The 24,303-nt window shown below is 44.3% G+C and overlaps 1 protein-coding gene across 2 annotated transcripts in view; it reads left to right on the forward strand.

The window, feature by feature from the left end:
- The window catches only part of WWC1 (WW and C2 domain containing 1), a 66,727-nt gene that overhangs the window by 14,851 nt on the left and 27,573 nt on the right, over positions 1-24,303 (forward strand). For both annotated transcript variants that reach the window (XM_005523465.3, XM_088063593.1), the window contains exons 2-5: positions 15,691-15,800; positions 20,720-20,923; positions 22,601-22,677; positions 23,581-23,660. In XM_005523465.3, the coding sequence (XP_005523522.1) occupies positions 15,691-15,800; positions 20,720-20,923; positions 22,601-22,677; positions 23,581-23,660 (471 nt within the window). The remainder of the gene's footprint in view (positions 1-15,690; positions 15,801-20,719; positions 20,924-22,600; positions 22,678-23,580; positions 23,661-24,303) is intronic.

A 24,303-nucleotide genomic window follows, 5' to 3' on the forward strand; every position in this document is an offset into this window, starting at 1 on the left:
ACACTTTCCATCTCCCCAGCTGCATTAGTTTTACCTCAAATGTCTTGCAACAAATTCTGGTTTTGACTGAGGGAGACTGACTCATTCAGCTGCCTCTTATCCCTTGGCATATATAAAGGCTACAAAACCTGATAGTGATGGAGAAAAAGTGTTACTGAGGGATCTTGGCAAGAAATACTACTTTACACTGTCTGAAAAAAAAACTCTCAGCTTTTTCCTTTTTTATTTGGATGGAAGAAGGGAAAGCACAACGGAGGTAAGCTGAACAGGAATGTCTTTCTAACAATGTGAGCTATAAAAAATTTGGATTATGCATAAAGACTGGCTTTGAAGTAGCTTGTTTTTCAGAACCTTGCTTTCTGAATTTCAGGGGAAGGTACTAGCAACCTGGGGTATTCCAGGCCTCACAAGAAAATCTCAGGAATTAAATGTCTTGTGCCTTTAAGCACCTATAGATCCTGCAACTTGTTTGCTAGGTTGCTGTACAAAGAGGACTTATTTTTGTGAGGAGAGCTTAGATGTAGCTCACCATCTTCTTTTCCTGACTATATCCCCTTTACTGAAAACTGAGAGAAAGAAAATACCTTGTTACAGATGAACAGGGGCTGGGGTATGATATGGCACAACGCAAAGAAATGTTATTTCCTACTGTGCTGGGTTTGTGTGGCCTCTACTAGATTTTAAGAGGTTATTTTGACCAACTTGTATTTTCCAAGACAAAGCTGAAGCTCTTATGGATTTGTGCCTTCTGCTGCTTCCCTCAACTTGCAGGGAAGAAAAACATGTGAAAACGGAGGTGGTTTGGCTTCACTTGTTACAAAGCCTCAGAATAATATTCTGTGCGTTATGCACCAAATGCTTAAAATCCCATTTTGGAGTTCACATTAAATAATAGGCAATATGGCAATACATAGATGGTAAAAATGGAAAATTCAGTGCCAAAGACATCTTTTTGAGAGTACAGCACAAAGCTGTAGGTATGTGATTGCTTAGGATAGGGCTGTCCATAGGATGTAGCCATGCTATGTGGAGGAAGCCAGTTAGAGTTCATCGGCATGTTATACTGGGTATTTAGACATTTGGGAAGCTGAATTGAAATCCTCAGCAGAAATTCAAGACTTGCCAGAAACATTTTATAATCCTTGGAAACCATAGCTATTGCTCTCAGTTTTTGCACAGAAAGCACCTGGATGCTTTGGCCACGTGCAGTGTGGAAGGGAGCCCTGGTCTGAGCCACAGACCTGGGGCTGCTGTCACTTCACCTGGGGTGCTCTGGGGAGAGCTGCTGCCTTGCAGATCATAACTGGGCACCAGGAAATGAACTGGAGATGACTGAAGGGAACAGCCATCTCTGGTGTGCTGCAGCATTCTCTGTCTGGCAAACACCTAGGACAGGGATCTCCATCTGGCCTGGGCTCGGCCCTTGAGGAGTGGCTGCTGCCATAGGAACCACGATGGCTCCAACCCTACTGCCAGGATTAAACGCAGTACAGCCCCACTGTGGGCTCCCATGTTGAGCTCTTTGTCCTCACAACCCATCACCTGCACTGCTGCCATCCCTAACATCCCTCTTACAGCTTCAGAATATTGCTTAAACCTGCTGCAGTCTGCTTCCAGATGCTCAGTGATCAGAAAGGGAGTAAGGATTTTAACCATGTATGGGGAAGCGCTGTGTGCAACTGAGGGTCACAGCAGCCAGTCTGAGCCGCGCAGGGCTCAGCTTTGTATTCAGATGTGCTGGCCTGCGAGCTGCAGACATTCCAGATACTTGTGTTCGTTTTGGCTGTATCCAGGCACGCACTGACAAAGAGCAAGATGCGTGCAGTGAAGTATAAATCCCGTCCTCTAATGACTCAAAGCACTGTTGTGTGCGCATACATGCTTAACAGATTGTATAATTAGCTGGCTTTGTAAGCTGGCAGCATGTATGATTCTCCAGTAGCTCCCTAAAAAATCCTGTGTGATGTAGGGAGTGCACGCAGGTCCTTAAGCTGCTTGTATCCGTGTAGTGATGACTGCTGGGCACAGGAGAGGGGGCTGCATCCCCTGTGCCCGGAGGAGAAGGGCTTCCCAGGCCCAGTGCCACCACCTCTGCCCGTCCCTGAGCACTGGGCTGGCAGCAGCTCGTTTTTCCCCTTGGCTGCTGATGCTGGGCTGGTTTGGACGCTGCTCTGGGGACAGGGGCTGTCCCCAAGGCAGTCCCCATGCAGTGCCCTTGAAGACAGGCTCAGCAGATGGTGCAGCCAAGTGCTTCAGTGTGCACAGCCTGAGCTACCACTGCAGCCCCAGTGGTAGGCATTGGCCCAGACTGGAACCCGGTTTTATTTGCAATATTGAACTCAGGAGTGTTAATGGCGGGGCACACAAGGCTGCCTGCAGAGCTGTCCCAGGCCTGCAGCGCGGGCACAGAGGCGCTGCCGGCCCGGAGCGGAGCGGGGCCGGCGGGGGAAGGCTGGCCTGCGCTGCCCAGGGGAATGCCGCAGCTTGTGCCGATGTCCGGGACACCCGAGGGTGGGAGCAGCACCGGGCACCAGCGCTGCGTGCTTGGCATTTCACTGGGGCCGGGGAGGAGAACACGACCTTGAAAATCCTTATCGAGATGAAAAGGTGCAGTGAGGGAGCGCCTTCCTCCGCGCACAGCGCCCGACTGGCCGGGCTGACAGCCACGGCCCCGGGCCTTCCCACAGCCCGGCCGGCCGGGCCGACAGCCACGGCCCCGGGCCTTCCCACAGCCCGGCCGGCCCCCCGAGGGCTGCTCTGGGCTCAGGCGTGTGGGATCGGCTTCTGCAGGTGACTCTTTCTATGCATCTCTAAGTAATAATGAGCCTGGAGGCAGAAGCAAAGCGAGCTCTGGCAGCTGGAGAAGATGGGCCACTTGAGGGGAGCAGGTTTAATTATGATTCTGTGGCAGGTGAAACTTACCTGTGAGTTTGGTGCCCAGAAATCTGGTGAGCAGCCAGGCAGCTCATCCCAGCCACCAAGGGGGGTTGTGGTTTTCCCCAGTGCTGCTTCTTTTCCTGGCACTCCTCGGTCCCTGTACACCATCGACAGCCGAGTCCCCGTAACCCAGCTGGGAATGCTCTGGTCAGAGCGGTCTGGCTGCTGTTCTGCTCTGTTGCTGAACAGGAGCAGTTTGTGGGAGGGCTTGGAGGGTGCAGAGCTGGTCTGGGAAGAGGAGCAAGGAAAAGCTGTGTAGGGAGAGGTGGGAGAGATGCTTTTTACAGCCACAAAAACCCTTAGCATGGCTAAGTTGCTGATGTCTTTGTGCTGCGGATCCAACACAATTCCCCTCTCTCCCCTGTGCTAGCACATGTACAGTCACATGCTAATTCAGGTTAAATAACTGCATCTCCTAGAAATCGATCCTTTTCTAAGATGTTTTTTGGGTGCTTCTAATCCTGAAGCATGTCCCAGGAAAGTGACATTGTACAGATAAAGCAACCCTTGCAGTGCAAAAAAGTAATCAACACTTACTACTATGAATATGTGCTGTAAAATGAAAAATGCTGCATTCCTGAAGAAATCTAAGTATTGTTACAGCTTGACTATGGCACACTTCTGTTACTGAGGCTGCACTGCAGCTTTGGAAGCAGATACTTAAAATTCATTGGTTTGTGGTGGGATTTTTTTCCTCTTGACAAGGATAGAATAAAACCTGTCTTTTTCCATGGCTATAGGAATATACCCTTGTGTACTGTGTCTTTCAGTTGGAGGAATTCAGGCATGTACTGATGTCTTCAATAATTCCTTTGTAAATACTTAGCTTAGAACATTTGCATAAAACCTTATCTCACTTAACAAGTTCAGATTTTTTTTTTCAGTTTTACAGGATCTAGGAATTTGGATGTGCACTAATGACCTTGGGCTGGGACATTTGTTTTTATGTCCTGTGGAATGGAGCAGCCTCAGCCCAAGGAAGGTGGAACTTGCCCCTGCTGACGCGGGCACTCCTGTTGCTGTAGTTCATGAAGATTTGTTTCCCTGCTGAATGAGCTGAAGCAGCTTGCTGAGGAGTGACATGAGTAGTCATGCCACCACCTCGGATGCTCCTGTGGAAAAAGGATGTGGCCATGTTGAGTGGCAGAGTTGTCAGGCTTGGTATGGGCTGGCATGTGCTGTATCTAGTGAGATTACAGAGAATGTGCTGCACGTCCAGAGCCTTCTTCTGAACCAAGCACGGGATGGTGTGAACACACCTTTTCTGTCAAAGCTGGTGGCCTTGCTGGCCAGCTTCTGCATTGCTCTGAGCTTCATGCCAGGCCTTCAGCGTTTGTTTGCCACAATACTTAAGATCAATCTGGCATCTCTGGCCTTTTTCTTTGTGGTTATCTGGCTTGTAAAGCTGTGATGAAATGCAACCTGTTTGTTGGGATTCATCTCCTTCATTTTTTATCATGGAATAGCTAGGATGGTGGTAGTGCTGCTGGTGTCTCTGCTGTCAGGCAAGCCAGGAGCTTGACTGAGGTACAGACCTGCTGCATATGTATGGGAGAAGTAGGAATACAGAGACAGCAAAAAGACAATCTGTGGGTTTAGCCAGCTTCACCAGGGTACACTGGAAAAGGGAGGATTGATTGTTCCTTTGGAAGGAAAGAGGTTCCTGTGCTCTTGGTCATAAACTTAAATAGAATAGTAGCTAAATATTAATAATGAGACTATGTAAGGTGTGTCTCTGACACATACCTGAAGCATGAAGTGTGAGCAGCAGTGATAAAGTGATATGTATGCTGAGTCTCTGCTTAGTGGAAAGAAATGTTGTCTGTTTTGAACTAAGGAATAACTGAAAAACCAAATCCTCACCTGGCTTGTGCCATTTTTGAGCTGGCAGGACTGTTAAGTGGGCTTTAAACTACCCAAGATAGATGGGAAAGGGGAATGAAAGAGAGCAAGTGGCATTAGAACTTCCATGTTAACACAAATTTGATCTGTTGGCAAAATATATTCATAGTGGATCATTAAAAATAAACGATGTTTGTGAGAGTAAATCAATCAAACTCACTTGGTGATGTAGATCTCACTTTTGCTGTCCTCAGATGCGTGAACAGCCTTCAATAGTTGTTGATTTTTATCGACTCCCTTGCAATGTGTGAAGTACTGAGCTATGTTTAGTGCTTTGTACAGTTCTGCCTATAAACACAGTTTGGCATTTTGAGTATTTTTTGTGGCTTAACTACCTGGTAAATCAAGGCTTTGTTAATTTGGATGAAAAAGATACTAAACCTATTAATTTTATACTCTCACCTTCTAACCCTACATCTCCTAAAGCTTTAATCTCCACAAAGTTGTTCTGAAAATGTGTTCTTATTCTGACATTTCTGTTCATTTTTATACGGTATGGCTTTTCAGGATCCGAGAACACATTGCCTCAACACTTACAGCAACAGTAGTAGATCGTAAAACTCATTCTTCATTCTCATAAAGAATTCCAAGTGCTGTGCTTCAGCAGTGCTGCATTTATGAGCTGAGGGCTGTGCAACCTGGGCTTTCTCATTTTTGGATCAGAAGTGAGTTGCCATGCTTTCATTTCCAAAGGCTGTCCTCAGTGCTAACTCACAAGTCTGAATCTGTTGAAATAGTTTTGGTTTGCCACTCTTGAAGAAATGGCATGGATTGCAATCTGCAAGGCTATGCTTACACTTGAGTGAGTATTCTGCATCTTGAATTCACAGCTGCTTCACAGCTGCTTTGCAAGCAAAAGGATTTTTCTTCTCCTGTGTTCTCCACTGCTCTGACATCATCTTGACCAGGCATCTTCTCTGATTCTTGCAGGCAGCCAGAAATACTCCTGTTCGTACTGGGTGCTGCTGACTTTACGATGGCATTGGAGGAGGCCTCTGAGTGCCCTGAGACCCCTTGAGGGTTCATGTGGCTTGGTAGTTTCCTCTGTGTGACAAGGTTCTGCTCCATCTGGCCAGATGTCCAAGGTGGCGGGCTGATGTCAGATCAGAGCCTGCAGTAATGGTTTCAGAACTAAGCACTGCACAAGAGCTGAGTGGCTGCAGCTGATCTGACTTAGGGCAAGGAGCAGAAAAGATGCTTTGGTGATGCCCTGCTGTTTGCCTAGGCTGTGTTCTGCAAGGGGGGCAGACCAGAGAGCCTGCTAATGTTGCTGTTGGGGATTGGGACCATCAGGTAGCTCTATAACTCAGTCAGAACTTTTATAATGCAAAAATAGCAAGCAGGCAGCCCTACCAAAGCTGCTGTATGGATGAGCAGTTAGCCCAGTGCTAGCACGAGGCAAACCAGGGAGCAGCATGCAAACCATGTGCACGTAAAACAAACTCCTGTGCTTCCCTTGTCCTTTCCTAATAGGTTTTCATACTAGCAGTGCTTGTTTTCTACACTGGGGAGATTAGATGAGTCCAGTGATGCCACCATCCTAGGGTTGTATTTCCCACTTCAAATGTCATGTGAATAAAGGGCACAGGAGCTGACAGAAGGCAGGTTGCAGGAGGCATTTGCTGTTCACAGAACATGCTGTTGAGAAGTACAGCAGCATGCTTTTCTTCTGAAAGAAGTCAGGTTTTCACTGTACATGAAGTGTAAATTCAGTGTCTGATGAAGCCCAGTTGTGGAGTGAACCCCAAATCTCTTCCCTATCATCCCTGCCTGGATGGTCAGCTCACTGCTCTGCACTTGTTTCTGAATGCTGAGGTAGGGCAATTATTTCATACTTGCTTCCATGCTGAGATCTCAAATATTTATCTTTTTCTGACAGTAGCCATTGGTTCTCTGCTCTAGGAGCTGTACTGTGGGGGGAGTTTGTCCTAAACACCTCCTTATCTTGAGGCATCTTGCCAATATAAACTGCTGCCACCCAAACTAGGCAGCCTTTCAGGGAAGCAGGAATGCAGGCTGTAAGAGCAGAGACAGAGCCTTCCAGTTCATAATCTCCCAAATATGTCAGGGAGCTAGTCTGACTACTCTGGATGCTTGGTAGGCAGTTTACCCCATACTCTGATGTGACCAGTGCCTTTATTCAAGAACAGTTGAATTTCCAAGTGAAGAGAAAGCTGACTTAGTTAATCTACTCAGGCTGTGCTTGTAGCAAGGCTGCTTTTCATCCTAGAGGAACTGAAAGCAAACTTAAAAACCAATTTCAGCTATTTAAAATTAAAGATGTTTGAATTACTTGCATGGTTAAATTCCAATTCTTGCATGCTTTTAATTCAGTAGTGTTGTACTGTTCTCATCAAGTTGTACCTTACACTTTTATATCTTTTCTGCTTAATTGGTTCAGGAAAGCATGCAGGATATAGAGGCTGGCAGGCAAGTTAATGTTGTGAGAAGCCTCATCTCCCATTTCCTGACTTTTTAACCTTGAACTATCCCAGGAATTTTTGCATTTGAGTGATTAAGAAGGTATGACTGACCTCCTGCTTGAAGAACCGGTTTGTTAATCCCTGGGAATGATCTAAAATCTGCAAGTGGTTTTTGATAACCTTCTCCTTGCAAATAGCTTAGTTGTTCTTTGCTTCCAGAGGTAAGTGATCTGCCCTGAAATGACATACACAGAAAAACTGACTGTCAGTGTGTGCAAAGCAGAGCTTGTGAGCATGCAGGCCTTTTCAGAAGTGGATAGAACAAGCAAGCAGCTGACTGTACTGGTATTCTAGACATACTTTTTGGTTCTTGGTGGGGTCATAAATCATGTATTATATAGATTAATGCTTCTGTGAATCTATTTGACTAATAGACATGTATAAATGCGTTTTGTGTTCAGAATACCTGCTGGTGCCTGACTTTCAGGTGTCTTTGGTGTCTCCTGATCTTTTGTGGAGAATCTACTTGGGCAATATGTGACTAATTTCTGTATAAAAGAAGAATTCAGATGTTACCTGCTCATGTGAAAGCAGTAGAGGGTCTAACTGGCAGATTACACACAACTCAAGATCACCTTAACAAGGTGCAGAACTTACCCTCATGGCCTGGCCAGAAAATATCACTGAGTTCTTGAGTGTCAGTAAAAATGTGTAAAATTATGATAGCTTGGAAAACAAGCTCTGAGGATAGATGTTGGACTTGCTTATCCTAGAGGTGGCCCAATGCCTCAGGCATTGGGGGCCAGGAGGAAGTACAAGGTAAAAGAGGTCTTCAGGAGGCTGAGAAGATGCTCAATAACCACAGCAGTGAAGGCAACCACTTCTGAAAAGCAAACAGCTCTGCAGTTTGAGTTGCTTGAGGAGATGTGTTGTTTATTTTAAGCCATTTCTCTTGGTAATATATATGTTGTAGTTTAAGCAGATTTGTTTAGTTTACACTAACAGCTTCTAATATGCTTTTTTTCTCAGAGCTGACCCCATTTTACTGTAAGAGTGTAATTCTGTTCCCAGTTATCCTTTATCACAGCAAGACCAGGACCACACACTGGCAGTCACTGAAATGACATGCTCTTGAGGTAACCAGAAGTTTAGGGGGACTGGACCTTTGTGTGGGTTTTGGCACAATGTCTGCCTTCCAAAACCTTGAAATGTTGTATTTGATCTCGTTAGACTCCTTTGAGTATAGTTAAGAGAATTCTCAAATCTCTGATCACTTCTTAAAAGCTTCCCCTTGTTACCTGGCAAGGACATTCATGTTCATGGTTCCCCTCTGCTAATGGTGGCCCTGAATTGGGCCTTTCTGCTCCTCTGGGTGTAGAGGTCTCCCCCTCAACTCCTCTGCAGCTGGTGAGGTTTTGGTGCCACTGAGGTGTCACTTGGCCTGGAGCTGTGTCACTGCCGAGGCTGCTGGCTGTTGGGGATGAGCTGTTCCCATCCCTGTTCCCTAAAGTGCTGTTGGAATGGGAATCCAAGGGAGCTTTTCAGCCTGCCACAGGTGTGTAGAGATGGGCTGAGAAAAGCTTTGCCAGCAAGATATAAAACATTCACTGCCACACCTGCAGCCTCCAAAGGCAGTCCTCCTCCAAAGGCAGTGAGAGAAGATGCTCTCAGGGAAAATAGTTCCTGTAGTGACAAATGGCCCTGGTGTGTTTGAGGGCTGGATCACCAAGTTGAGTAATAAATGCGTAGGTGTCTATTTTTAAAGGCTTTTGTGAGGAGGAGATTGCAGACAAATTTTCTAGGACTACAGCAAAGTGATACGTTTTTCTGTGCTGAAGTTTAAAAATAACCATCGTCTGTCTTGAGAATGAGATGACCTCATTAAAAACAAAGAAGCTTGTATGTCATCGTGTGGAGCCTCCTGGCAGTGATTCTTGCAGCAGCCTTCTGAGTTCCAGTAGCAGCTCTGCTGGAAGTTTGAGTTCCTCAAAACTCTGTGTGCACAGCAACCCCAATGTCACAGCTGGAACTGAGATGCCTTTAGCTCATTCTCTATCCTGGTCTGTGTAGCATATCCTGGCACATAATGAGCAGTGAGTTTTATTCAAACAAGAAATGAAGAAATGCTGTGTTAAAAAACATAAAATCAAAAAAGTAAATAGAAGCCATTGAAAATAAAATCTGACTCCAAACTTCTTCTGCAAAATGCTGGGTTGAAAGGCTGTTTGGTTTTGTAAGAGAAATGGTATGAGTGGAAGTATCTGCCACAACTCATAATTGTGTCACCTGGCTTGACTTCTTGCCCATGAGGCTTGTCTGCCTCACACTCTTGCTGTGTACCTGTGAGTGCAGGAGGGAAGGGGAGAGCTCAGCAGGGCTGGTAGGGTGTTTGTCAGGGTTTGGTGGCTCATGCTGTAGCTGTAAGAGGAGCTGACATGATGGTCCCGGTGCTGCCTCTGTTCCTGGTGCAGTGAGCTGCTGCTGTGGGTACAGCAAACTGCAGGAAATCCCCTGGTCTGTCCTCTCGCCTCTAGAGTCATGAAGGATTTCATACAAGGCCATGTGATCTGTCCTGAACTGATTAAAATAAGGCTCTCCTGTTTAAATGGCTTTACTTTGTTAGGGGGTCTAAGGAGCCCTGCAAACACAGGGATTAGGTGGGTTTGTGCACGGTGGAGAAGCTTGGCACTGAGCTCTTGGTTTATAAACCTTCTCCTCTCGGTGACCCAGGCGGTGTTTGCTATGTGCACATCCACCTACGTGCACTTACGTCCTTGTGGCTGTGAGCCTCACCAGCAGCTGCTTGTGGTCTACTGCTGTGGGCCCCCAATTGATACCAAAATGCAGTAATTACAAAAATAACATTTCCTGGTTTAGGAAGTTCAGCATTGATTTCTGTTACCATTGTAGTATTACCTCCAGATTTGCAAGTGGCGCAGGTCACCCATCTCCAGCTCCCGCCAGGAACCTCTGTACAGCCATGTTTAACAAACCTTCTGTCAATCAAAAACTGGTTATACAAGGATTATTTGCCTTCAGTTTCCCATGTAATGAGGTTTTTGATTGACAACAGTGGAGTTCAAGAATACAGAAAGGCTTTCTGAATCTAAGATGAGCAAGTTTCCATTTAATACTGTTTGCACATGATAGAATTGGCTTCCAGTTTTATCTGTGATAGAAACTGAAGGTGATCAAAAATAAGAAATACAGAAACCCTTCTCATTTTAAAATAATGTGACTTAGAAAATAGAGGTAGGAAGCTAACTTTCTATTTCCTGCTGTAGGAGTGGGATTTGGACATTATTTGCTGTACAAATAGTTGAGCTACTGTGGGCAAACTTTTTGCAAAGATGGAAGTGTCTCAGAATGTTCACTGTGGCTGTGGTGAGCAGTGGCTCTACTTTTCAGTCCTGCCTCCACCTGAAGAGTGTCAGATGCTCCTCAGATTAGGAAGTTGGGTGATGCTGTTCTTCAACCTCTGTTACCAGGATTAGTTTCTGAAACAGCAACCTTGACCTGCTGTGTGTGGTGGTTGCTGTGGGTACCTGTTTTCCATGTGTCCTAATGAGGAATTAATTGCACTTGTTCAAGTAAATTTGAATTTCTTGAATGAAATGAAATGTAAAAATTACATACTGGAAGCTAAGAAAATGTCATGGAAATGGATAAGTGTAGGTTGGTATGTCTTTTTCAAAATACTAATTATTCCTAATAATGACTCCACTTTAAACATACCTGTGGGGGAATGGCAGTCACAGGTATGATGAATGTGAGAAACAGGTGAGTTTGTATGAGATGAACATATGGGTTAGTTCTGGGTGAGCTAGAAGGCCAGAGTTAGGCTGTGATTTCTAAGTATCTTCTCTAGCTTAGGCTAGTTTCTCTTGTAGAGCTCCTACACCAAGCTCAGCCTCCAGCTTAGGAGCAGATGAAGCACTTGAGGAGTAGTTCAGGTCTAACTGATGTCTGCTGGGTGTCAGAGCAAAGGGAGCACAGCTGGAAGATACAAACCAACTCTTGTCCCAAAGTGTCACCTTAAGTGTTTAACTAGGCCAGTTTGGATTTCAGAAAAAGTGCTATATGTGCAGACCTTAAGTTTAGCTCCTTGGTTCCCTCTTTGTGACTGGAGATCAGAAGTCATAGATCAGGATTTTCTGAACTTTTGGGTGCATTGCTTTCATGTGAAAGCTGGGTGAATGCATCTAAAGGTTTCCCTAAGGAAGGAGGGTAAGGATTGCACAAACCATTTTGCAGGTTTCTCCTTCCTCAGTTACAGGCACAGTGGTGAGAGGGGTCCATTTTTGTGCATTGCTGCTTTGAGTCCAGCTGCAGGGAGCACCTATTGCGTGATAATGTGGTTTGACTGAGCTGATGAGATTTTTTTTTTCAAGGCAGCTAGGAAGCTTTGTGAATTGAAAAGGAGATGTTTCAAAGGAATGGTCCTGCAGATGTGTCCTAGCTTTAACTTCCCACATGCAGAGGAACAGTCCCGTTTTATGCAGCAGTAATGCACTAACTAAATAATTTCCTGCTGTGAGAAAGAAGCTTCTCCCTTTGCTCTTTAATCCGTCATTGTGAGTATGCTCGAGGAAACACTGGATCCCTTCTGGAAAATTGGTTTATTTTAGTCTTCATAACAACCCCTAAAATCATATCTTAAAACAAGGAAATAATACCTTTTTTCTTTTTATGCTGTATTCAAAGTCTTGCTACACAACATATTACATGTCTTTCATCTAATTGAACCATTGCTACTTTGATTTGTGCCTATTTTTCCCACAACAGCTAGGGAGAGGAGCTTAGAAAAGAAAGTGATATGGTTATGAAGCTGCAGTTACTTGGGGAAATAGCTATTTTGTCTATAACAAGTGGAATTACACTCTTAGTTATAAAACTAATTATTATTCTATTTGCTAGTTGAATGACAGATTTCTCCACTGTACAAATGGGATAGTTGAAAGCTTTGGGCAGCCAGGAAGGGGGGCATTAGTCTGTGCTTGGTGATGGGTGCTCCTTGTGAGATATGCTGAAAATATCAGTCCCAAAGGTGAAATAATTGTCTGTTTCTGAGCCCTAGTAACTGGCAAGTATCCAGTTGGCTTGTGTCATTGCTATAGCAGACTGATCCTGCCTTGCTTTTTTCTTCCTTTTTCCAAAACTCTTAACTGAAAGAACTGGCTGGATGTAGTTCATGCATTGCATTTCATATGGAAAATAGGAATAAGCATCCTTCAGTTGCTTGGTCCTGGCTTCCTATTGAGTCTGACAGTTTCTGAGCAGTTTTGTAAGGAATTCAGCTGCTTCTAACAAAATAGGACTAGACAAAAGCTGAACAGAAGCTTTCTAAGTTTGGTGTTGCACTTTGGAGCACCAAAGTTGGCACTACAGTGCCATTCCCTGATGAAAGTATTCCAAAGACCTAGAGCTGATAGTGCAGCTCTACACTGGTTTTTGTTTATTACCAAGACAGGGTTTAATATTAATGTTAGGTGTGATTCTTGAGCAGAATTCTGCAAGAAACCACTCAGTGTGTAACACAATTTACTGAGATGTGTTTTATGTCTGCAGCACGCCCTCAGCTAATGTACTTTAAGTATGGGTTTAATTACTGCCCCACATTGAGGGATTCTTGCTTGGATCACTCACCAAAAATGTTGAGCACTGTAGCTGGGACATGGGAGATGCATGGCTCCTGGTTTAATCACTCTGCTGGGCTGGATGTGCAATGCCAGGGACTGCAAACCCAGGATGGAATTGCATCTCTTTTTACAAAGCTCTCTACAGAAGTGTCAGAATGGCAGTCATGAGGTGTTTAGAGTGTCACTAACTAAATTATGCAGGGGAAAAGACCCCTTGGACTTCCTGTGGCCTTGCAGCCCCACCTTGATTCCTGGGGGCAGTTGTGGGCACCACAATAAAAACAAAGACATTAAACCATTAGAGAGTGTCCAGAGGACAGCCAGGAGGATGGTGAAGGGTCTGGAGGGCAAGCCTTATGAGGAGTGACTGAGAGCACTTGGTTTGCTCAGCCTGGAGGAGACTGCAGGGAGATCTCCTTGTGGTCTGCAACTTCCTTGTGAGGGGAAGCAGAGGGGCAGGTACTGATCTGTACCTGACCACTTGCAGGACTTGAGGAAACAGCACGAGGCTGAGCCTGGAGGTTTAGGTTGGATAGAGGAAAAAGTTTTTTTCAGCCAGAGGGTGGTAGGACACTGCTCAGGCTCCCCTGGGAATGGGCACAGCCCCGAGGCTGCCAGAGCTTGGACACTGCTCCAGGGATGCCCAGGGTGGGATTATTGGGGTGTCTGTGCAGGGACAGGGACTGGACTCAGTCATCCCTGTGGGTCCCCTCCAGCTCAGCACATTTCATGGTTCTGTGATCCCAGCATGACTGTGCCCCTCTCAGGGATGGGAGCAGGTCCATCTACTTCAGCATTTAGCACTGTGCCCTCCCTCTTCCCTTCCTGTGCTGCTTCCACATGAACCACTGTCGTTAAATAAAAGCAGATGCCACTTTCAGAGATGGGGGAAAGTGTTAACCCTGGTGTTTAACTTAACATTGCCAGCATGTTTGCTACAGCACTTTCATCTCTGTTATCTCCAGAGAGTGGCTTGTATATGACCTTGCTCTGCATTTTTACCCTTGTGCATCTTTGATTTGATCAACTCAGAGCAGCACATATTGGGTACTCAGGCTGAGGAAACAGCTTGATCCACAGGGAAGAACAAGGGATAAGGGATAGCAATCACAAGCATTGAGATTCTATTTTATTTTCAGGTAGTCTCTATTTTCTATACAAACACACTTTTGGTACACAGTCTGAATTAAGAACTGTAAAAATAAACCCTTCAGTGTAACTTTATTGGGAAAGTTTCACAGTTCTATGTTGTGAAGCTGTGAGTTCTTTTGCACTGCAGAGCTTTAAATTAAATTGAAATTTTGTGAGAGAATAGTGATTCAAACTCTGCTTCATACGGCAAAGGCAATGCATTGAGAGGGAAATGCAACAGCAGTTAAATTAGAGGTGTTAGTGGCTTACATGGCTTTTACAAAAATGTTCCCACCCCATTCTTACTGCATACCAGACTTACAGGTCATATTTAGGGGGAATTACATTAATTGTTAAATGTTGATTTTATGTTGAATCTCTTCTGGTTGAAGGCTTTTTTCCTAAGACTCTTAACAAATAGTGACTGTAAGATGTTAATATGGGAGTACCAGCTGGTTCTCAGTGCCTCCAGATGATGTCTGCTCAGAACTTAGTAAAACTCTGTCAGCCCTCCTCAGTGACCTTTGGCTAGGGAAGACTTGCTAGAAGCTGTTCAGTGTCCTGCAGTGGGTTGCAGCCCTGCTGTGTCCCCCCCTTTGCCTCCCTGCAATGTGCTGCTTGCATGTGGCAGAGCTGGGTACAGCTCTGTGGGTGCTTGCTCAGCCCTTTGCTCTCGGTGTGTCCTGCCTAGAGGGACTGTGCTGTTGTCCCCTGTGTCCTGTGCTCTGCCACGAGGGCTTCTCTGGGAAGTCAGACTCAGCCCCCTTCCACATACACCACGCAGAGCACTGTGTGATGGATCTCTGGGCCTCTGGCATCCTGTGCTTTTTGGCAGCTGGGGATGTGAGGCACCTGCAAGATTAATTCCTCCTGGCTTGTGCCTCCCTGCAGTGCTGTTTGGTTTGTAGTTTTGTTGGTGCAAGCTGAACCTCATTAACTCTGAGTCAAAGGGAGGAAAGGGACATGGTTTCGGTGATTAAAATCTCTGGGGTCACTCAAGGAGTGGGCACTCTAAGCTTTGTGTTTAGCCATACAAGCCTTCAGAGTGTTGCTGGATGTGCTCTGTAATAGAAAAACTCATCAGAGCAGAGCTGTGGAAATACTTCCTTGTTCAGACAGAGTGGGTTACACGTTTTCTGATACTGAGAAACTAATCTTGTTTGTCATTAATGAAACAGAGCATATTGCAATGCAAATGAGAGAAGTTGCATGGCAAGTGGTCCCACAGTCCTCAGCACTTGCTATTGATTGTTCAGTCTTACTTATTCATGCTATGCAAATTGCATTTCTCATCTTGCTCCTTCTTGTCTACATATTTTTGGTACAGGACTTGCCTGCAAACAGTCTTGTTCTTTCACTGGAGAGACAGGAATTGTTTCTGGCAAAGTTCTTAACGTTCCTTTGTCGAGTGAGTACTGGCTGAGCCGGGCAAGGCTCTGGAAATCTGTCAGAATGAATTCATCCTGCTCTAACTTCAGATGGAGAAATAGAAGAGTTGGTGGTATATTATTTGATAAGAACAAAAGCTTTAAAATAGTTTTCAAATCTCTTTGTTTTTGATACTGAAGCCCTTGTGGCATTTGTTTTCTGGTCAGTTGTTTGGAACAGGCATGTGGGAGTGTTCTTTTATTCGTGCTAAATATTATTTTGCATTTCAGGTATACTAAACCACTGACCTTTGCTGACTGCATCAGTGATGAGCTGCCCTTAGGATGGGAAGAAGCTTATGACCCTCAGGTTGGAGTCTATTACATAGACCACAACACCAGTAAGTGACGTGCTGCTGTGTTTCTGCAGAGCGATTTATGCCTGTATAAAAATATACTGAACAAAAAAACACAGAGTTGCTAACAGTGTGTTTTAAAGTAGATGAGATCTGCAGCTTGTGAAATCAAATCCTGTTCTTCTTCATCATACAAAGTACTTCCCTCTCTAAGCAGGAATTTGAGACCTTCTGGGTTGCAGTCTTCAAGTTGGCAGCCACGTTCAAGCCGATACTGTGGGCACACCTCTGTCAGATTTGGTTCTACTGAAGAGTCCAACTGGGTAGCACTGATCTGGAGTTTGTTCTTAGCCTGGAATTTGTCCCTGTGGCAAGACCATCAGAAACAGTACGAAGGTCTTGTGTTGATTCCCCTGGCAGGGGTGAAGTGAATGAGCATGAGCTCCCTTGGCTGCAGGAGCTCACACTGCCCTTGCTGGAGACAAAACCCTCAAATAAGCTTGGGATGTCCTGGTCAGGGCTCAGGCTTGTGGTGTCTTTATCCTGTGTCCTCAAACTAAGCCACTGCTCACACCCTTTGCTAGATTGCTTGGTAGACCAAAAGAGTTAATTTTGTAAGCTCATTTGAATTATAAGAAAATACACTGGTTTATATATCATTACAGGTGTTACTAGAATAACTAGTAATGGGTTATGCTAGAACAAATCCCCTGAAAAAGTAATAAGCAAAACAAATCAGTGACTCTGATTCTCTTTATAGAGCAGTTGCAGCCCAAAAATTCACAGCAGAACCATGGCCAGGCCCTTTTAGGGGAGCTTGCAACTTGTGCTAAGAGAGAAACCTTTAAAAGACAAAAGTGCATTGAAGTACCTTGAAATTGTGGTTTTTTAAAAAATCTACTTCTAGGACTTCAACTGAGAACTTCAACTTTATTTTTTCTTCTTTTTTTTTGTTTTTTTTTTTTTTTTACAAATTTGCAAGATTTTTTTAAAAATAAAAATGTGGAAGTCTGGTGCAATTTTTTCCTTGGTGGAATTCCCCTCCCCCCCCCCCCTCCTTGGGTATCTTCATCTCCACACCCTTCTCTTTCTCAAAACTGACACAATTTCACCTGGCCTGAGACTGCACCCTCCAAGCTTTAGCAATGTCTCTTGGGTATTAAAAATGCAGAATGAAAAAAGCCTGCTCCCAAAAAGCCTAACTGACCCCTGCAATACAAAGATCCTGTATGCAATATACAAAGATCATTTCCAGCTGTAAGGTGACACAAATACTTTTATTTAGAACTCATGTAGATCCTGTGATTTTAGGATGACATATCTTCAAATTACTTCACTGTAAGTATTTTTCTGTGAGGTAGGGGACGTTGATTTTTCTTTCTATTTGAAGGTCAGAAAGGGTAAGCAAATCTACAGGATCACACACAGGAGATCTGCAGGGGAGAGGAGTGGACAAACTTTACTTTAGAAGGTGCTAAGTTGCAAGGCACAAATTTAGGTCTCCTAGGGGTCTGTAAGACCAGGTCTGGTGTTCATTTCACTGTCTAGGAATGGGAGAATAGCCTTGACCTAAAGCTGTGGAACATGGAAGCCTGTTGGACCCCTGGAGTGTTTCAGTTAGCAGAAAATCCAGCATTGTTAAATTTGTAGTTGGACTCAGTGATCCTAAAGGCCTTTTCCAGCCTAAATGGTTGAATGCAGTTGGGACAAACCAAACATGGTTTTGTTTATACATTTGAGTTGGTGCAGGATGAGCATGCAAGGTCTGGTTGCAGTTCTGGGGCAGTTACCCTGCTCTGTGCCACTCACAGGCACCATGGGATGCAGGGACATGCAGAGAAGCCTTCCAACTCTGCTGACACCTGCTTAATAACAGTGCCTTTTTAAAAGTTCCACTTCTATGGGATGCCAGAGGCCACAATATTTAAATGGGAATTTCAGCAGAAAAGTTAAGAAGAAGAGAAACAAACTCATTACATATTTCTTATCCCAGCTCTAATCCAGATCACAATAGAGCAGAACACATCCATTTAGCTTAACCTAATCAAGCAGCTCATCTTTATGGTTTATGTTGAAGTATCCTCTGGAGAGTGTCCAAAACCTTCTTCCTCTCCAAGGTCGCTGGCAGATTCCCTGGCAGGAAGGAGCTGCTGAGGGTGGAAAGGGGATGGAGCCACGTTGGGTCTTGCTCATACTGCACAAGTACTCAAGACTAATTATCAGAAACGAGCCCAAGGATAGGCTTAAATCTAAAGCCAGCAGCTATTAAAAGAAGCAAGATGGAGAACAATTGTAACCACCTCTCTGAGGGAAGATAAATACAATTAAATTGAATTGGGTACCCAGAATATTCCTAATACAGTATTAATGCATAGCCTTGAGTGTGTCTCTCTGGGAGAACTTTGGAATGTGATTTGCACAAAGGAATTACGCTGATGCAAGCATTGTAAGCCTACATTCCTCCACCATGAAGCAAGCAGATTTATTTATGACAAACTCAACATTAAATTAGGAATTCACAAGACAACAAATGATGTAATAGCCTGCATTTCTATCATTCTTTTATTGTTCTTTTTGAATGTATTTTGCATTTCTCAGTAGCTGGGGCTCAGTGAGAGCCCTTGACCAACATTTTCATTGATTGGTTTTACATGTTTGAAAGCCAAACTCAAAGCTGTGATCAAGGGGTTACAGTTAGTGCTTTGATTACTGAAAAGGTTGAGGTGAATATTTAGAATAAATCCGGACACAAAGCATTTCAGTACCTCAGTGTGTTGTCCATCCTCTCTGGGAGCTCTCTGCTGAGCATTCCCTGGGTCAGATTGTGTATGGGCTTGGAGCACTGGCAGTGCTTCACCACCTCACAGAGGTGTTCAGGATTGGAGGCTTTTCCAGTCTTCCTCCTCATTGCTTATAATAGAGGAATTTTCCTGCAGCAGCTTCCACCACCCTTCTTGGGATTATAGGAGAAATGGGCTGCTAGTCTGTGGAAAAACTGGAACTAGCCAGGCTTGAAGACTTATGTTGAGGTAAACTTATGATCCAGTGTCCTGCATCAGACTTTAAGAGCCACGGGTACTTCGCCAACATACTTTTTATGCTGGAAATTAGAGAGCTCCAAGTCACAGTTGCAGGTGGCTGTGCAGTCGTGTCCAGGGAAGCTGCATGTCTGGGAACGTGGGGGCAGCTCCCTGGGTAACAGCAGACTTTCCCCTTCTGGTTCAGCTGTGGAGAGAAGGCAGTTACTTCATCTGGGTAATGGTTATCTGGAAAATGGGATTTGGAGGCACGAATCGAGGCAAGAGCATGGGATTTCAGAGTCTTACGGATTCTGTGTCCTCCTGATCTTTCTTTTGCTCCCTCTAAAGTCATGGTGCTATCTATGAGGGCACCAGCACCTACAGCTGCCACAAGCAGCTGCTTTTCCCTCATAATATGATGAGGCAGTTTTTCAGGTCCAGGCCTAGCTTTAATATTATATCAGCTGAAATACTGCTTCTGCTTGCAGGACCTGTAAAGGACTCTTTGTTGAAATGCTTCTGCAGAATTTACTGAGGTTTTTTGATTGCAATTTGTGGCTTCTCCAAGTTTTGCGATATAATTTGAAGTGCCATGTATTCTTTTGGGTCTTGAGACATTGTTAAAAACTACTTACTGCTGGAGTAGCCAATTAATTTTCTTCTTCATGGACAGCTTGTGAAGAGGATTGAGTGTCCATCCCTTGGGTAAACCCCTTTATTTCTAGGTCTGCTGCTAAGAATGTTGTCTAACTTCCCCACATCCTCTGTACAGCAGTGTTAGTCTTACGCCTGACTCGCTTAAGAGCTGCTCATACCTTCCACTCTGGCAGCTTTTACTAAATATTTAAAGAGGCTCTTAAGATATGCAGATTAGATTCCCACTGATAGTTTCAAGCAAGTCCTTTCTATTAATTATTCATTATGTGGTAACTAGGCATCCTTATTCAAGCATGTTAGTTTAGACAGTTCAGAGCACTTGGTCAACTAAATATTGGAACCTGCTCCAAACAAGAACATGTAATAGCCTTGAAATATAAATGAAAAATATTTTGGGCACTTCTTCACAAAACAAAGACAAACACTGACAATAAATTTACCTCATTAGTGTTAGGACTAGCTGCATATCTGTGACCTTAGGCCTTTTTCATTATTAGAAACCTGGAAAGCAATGCATTGGCTGTGTTGGGGTAACGCAGATGGAAGTGTTGTAACTGCTGCATTCACATTGTGTTACCCTAAACTCAGTGGAGTTCTTCGTGTCCTTCATATTCTTCAGTCATTTACTGCTGTGCCTGCTTTCCCTAAAGGAGTTGTTTACTCCTCTCTGAGATTCTGTTCATATAATGTTGTTTAAGATGCTTTCACAAATCTGTGATTTAATCAGACTTTATTTTTACTCTGGAATCTGAGTGAGCAGGTTTTCTTTCTCCTCAGCAATAAAGGCCACTTGGCAGCCAAAGAGGGCGGGCAGAGTTGTAATTGCTTTCATCTTGTTGGTGCAGTATAATGCAGTCATGTGGCAATGATATTTTCTGAGAGTTTTTTTATTGGTGAAATAGTAGAGGTATTTTATTAGTAATGTTATAAAGCAGTTGCTATAAGGATAACAGTCAATGTCAGTATCCTAGAGCTGTGTATTCATATTCTTGGGTGGATGTTTTTAAGAGCCAGAACCAGGGCAGCTGCAGCAGCAGAGGAGTTGGAGAGTTATATGACAGTTTTGTTGTGAATTATTCTATTCAGCATGGCAGAACTGGAATTCATTGGAATTCATTGTGGATCAAGTCACCTCCTTAGAAAAAAGGAAAATGTCTTTATTCAACTTTTTTATTACAGGGATGAGGCAAGAGACTATTTTAAAATGTCATAAACAGTGGAGGTTTTCCAGACAGCAGAAAAAACCTGCATTCTGTTGATCTTGCCTTCTTCTGTTTTCTCTCCAAGAAACGACTCAGATAGAAGACCCTCGGGTGCAATGGCGCCGGGAGCAGGAGCACATGCTGAAGGATTACCTTGTCCTGGCCCAGGAGGCCATTGCTGCCCAGAAGGAGATCTATCAAGTGAAGCAGCAGAGGCTTGAACTGGCCCAGCAAGAGTATCGGCAGCTGCACGATGTTTGGGAGCACAAACTGGGCTCTCAGACCAGCTGTGAGTAGTTAGTGAGCTCTTAACCAGTGACTTCCTCAGCTGTGGACCCAGTAGGACAATAAAAGGCATGAAGCTGGCCCTTAGATACAGCACTGGGATGTTATGCCATGTCACTCTTTGATCAGTTTGTTTTAGAAATGGTATCTGCCCAGCACCTGTTTGGTAAAGGCTGATTGTTACAAAACACTCCGTGTGTGGCTCAGTCACTGGAGTCAATGTGCAGATTTTCTGCATGGGCTTCAACAAATGCTAAAAAATGCAGTGGTTGGCTCAATGTGAAAAAGTTAAATAATGCTTTCCTTGCTTCCCCTGTTTAAAGTACAGAAACAAGGCATCTTGGATAGTATTCCAGGCCCTTTTTCAGTTTTGTATCCCAGGCAGTTGAGTGATGGTCTAGTGGAGCTCAGGGTCTGTATTTTATGCCATGTTCCAAGTCACCACTGGTGGATTGCCTCTCTGTGTGTGAAGAACAGTGGTTTGTGCTCCATATTCTGTGTCACACACACATCAATACCAATGCCTCTTCAGGGTTTGGTGCAGAAATGTTTATAGAATGCTGTATTTCCTCCTTACTGGTACTATTTAGGTGCTGGAAAATGTCCAGAACAGGATTTATTTCCTGCATGTATTCCAGAATTTTTGTTATAATCCTCAGTATTGCAGATTTTCTGTGTTCTTGCCAGCCAAGAACCTCCCCCTGTTTCACTCTTATGAGTTATGTGTGATGGTGGAGAATTCCACTGGCTAATCCTGTGCCTGGTGTTAAAATTTTTTAAGTAGTTTTCTGTCAGCTGAAGGGTTCTTGTTTGACAAGGGTGTTGTCCCTCATCTGTAAAGGACTGGGTTTGCTCTTTTCTTAGGAGCATTCTGCCCAAGTATTGGTGTTCCAGAGCAGTACACTGAGAACATGAGTTACATGGGTGAGATGGGATCTGCCTTGAAAAATACAGCCAAACAGAAATAACTAGAAATGCTTTCCCATGTTTTATAGGGTATAAACTGGTGGCTGCAAGGATCAAAATATCTCCCTTGCCCACAGCTACCTCTAACAGCATTGCACATTGGGGAGCTTCGGTACCTTTTGAGGCAGAAGGGTTTAACCACTGCTGAGAAGAGAGTTCTACTCTTAATGGGACATTGATTTAATCTGGTGTGACACATTGTATGGTTGGTCGTGTCCTCAAGGCTGTGAAAAGGCCTGCATCACATTTTTCAGTTTCTTCTCATTCTTTGCTTTTCTTTGTTTCTAAACATCCAGTGGATTGTTTGCTCAATGAGGAAGTCTGAAAAAAATAATTAAGTAAACTTTCATGCAATGCCTATCCCTTCAGTTCTGTTAAATGCCTTTGGAAATGCAGGAAGCCACACTCTTGAATGGAGTGAAAGTGTTTGGGAGTTTGAGTTAAGTGTGTTAACCTGGAACAAATCCAGACTTTGGAGATGCAGGACATGCTTTGGCCCCTTCAGTCTGTACTTTTTGTGGAGTACTTGACTGCACTATTGCCTTTCCCTGTCTTTGAGCAGCGAGGTGAAGAAAGTGGGTAACAGACCTACACCAGCAAAGTGTGGAGGTCTGGGTGTGCAGGAGTGATGGGAGATCTCTGTCTGTGATGGGACTGGTAAAAGTGTAGGGAGGAAGGCAGAGAGCTGCTAAATTGGCTGTTGTATTTGTTCCAGTGCTTTCTGGCTCCTCATCAAGTTCCAAGTATGACCCCGAGATCCTCAAAGCAGAGATTGCTACTACAAAATCCAGGGTGAGTAGTAAAAATGGACCTTTGCTTGCCATGAGTAATGGTTTCAAATATTTCCAGACCTCATGGCAAATACTGAAAGGAGATGCCAAAGCAGTTGGAAGAGCTAATGTTGCCATTTAGGAGGTCATTGATCAGAATTTTCTAATGTTGCAGTCTTAGGAATTTGAAACAGGTGGTTTTATTCCCCTTAGACTTTAGCCTGGCTTGGCAGTGGCAGTGCAGGATGGCTGTGGGATGTGGAGCTGCCTGCTGGCTCCTCCAGTGCTGGAGAGCTGCGGGTCCTCCCCAGGGACTGGCAGCTGTTTTGTGCAGGGCTTAGTGGAGGCTGTCAGCAGGGGAGGGTGTGCTCTCATGCAGAGCACAGTTTGGGAGGAAGAAAGGACTGAAGTAAAGTAGGTCAGTGTGGCCTCTGTGGAGGAATATAAAACAGCAAGCTGTAGGGTCAGTGGATTTACAATATGGATTAGCATCCTGCTGCTGATGATGCACCACTCGTGCAGTGCGGCCTTTTCATTGGGGAGATTGCAGGGTGGCTTCAGATGTTGCAGGGTAACTCCTGTCCTGATGCTTAGCAGTTTTTTTTTTTAATAACTGGGAAGGTTTTAATGTGTTTCACTGCTGTCTTTTTTGAATTTTTCTCAATTTTTCCACTTGCACGGCTGGAACTTCCCTTGAGCCCCATGTTAAGAGATGTAATAGCAGCTACTGGGTAAAACCCTAGCCAGTGATAAACTCCTGATGAGGAGGCAGTCAGGTCTGTTTGCTGCTCTTGAGATGAGCTGATTGCCTGGAAACTTTGTTTAGAGCACTGTCTACACTGAATAAGTTTTGAGTTGAATGGGTAGCACTGTACCTAAATACTCATACAAAAAACCATTCTAAAAATGTGACACCTTGCTGCAGGTTAATAAACTCAAGAGAGAAGTTGCTCACATGAAGCAAGAGCTCCAGTACAAAGAGCATGGATTTCAAACACTGAAGAAGTAAGTGTGTTCTCAAGATATTTTTTTTCAGAACATCTCTGGCTTGCAATGCATCCCCCACTACATTTATAAATAGCTGCCTAAATAACATAAGCTGAAATATGCTGCTGATATCTTTAGGCTGCAAGCAGTACACAGCCGTGGGGGAGTTTTCTCAAATCAGTGCCTGTATGGGATTGACCACATTAGAACTGATTTCATGGCAAAAAGCTTTTAAACCAGGGTCCCATCAATTAACAGATATTCTGTTTTACTCAGTATTGTTCAGTGTGAATGTCACTACAGCCCATTGTCTTAATTATAAGAGCCATTGGTTTAGGGCACTGAGATAAAACTGGAGGTGGAGTGGGAGGAAAAGTTTCAGGTACTTGCCTTTGTGTGACTAGACATCAGGCATCTTTTAGATAAATATTTATTATAAGGGTCAACCATGGTAGAATTCCTTTGAGGAAGGGGAAGGATGAGGTGACTTGTAATTAGGTTGTGCAAGCAAATACATCTGTGCATGTGAGTCTGTGCCTGTTTTTGAAATCATGACTGAAAATAAGGTGATTCTCATAGATGGCTAAACTGATCCTCTCTAGGTTAGGAACAAGGCAGCTAGCAGCAGTCTGCCCTAACACTGTTTTGTGGGGTTTGTATG

Source organism: Pseudopodoces humilis, chromosome 17 (genome assembly GCF_049639895.1).
Source record: "Pseudopodoces humilis isolate 2021_Gansu_Grassland_sample_001 chromosome 17, ASM4963989v1, whole genome shotgun sequence".
Taxonomy (NCBI): Eukaryota; Metazoa; Chordata; class Aves; order Passeriformes; family Paridae; genus Pseudopodoces; species Pseudopodoces humilis.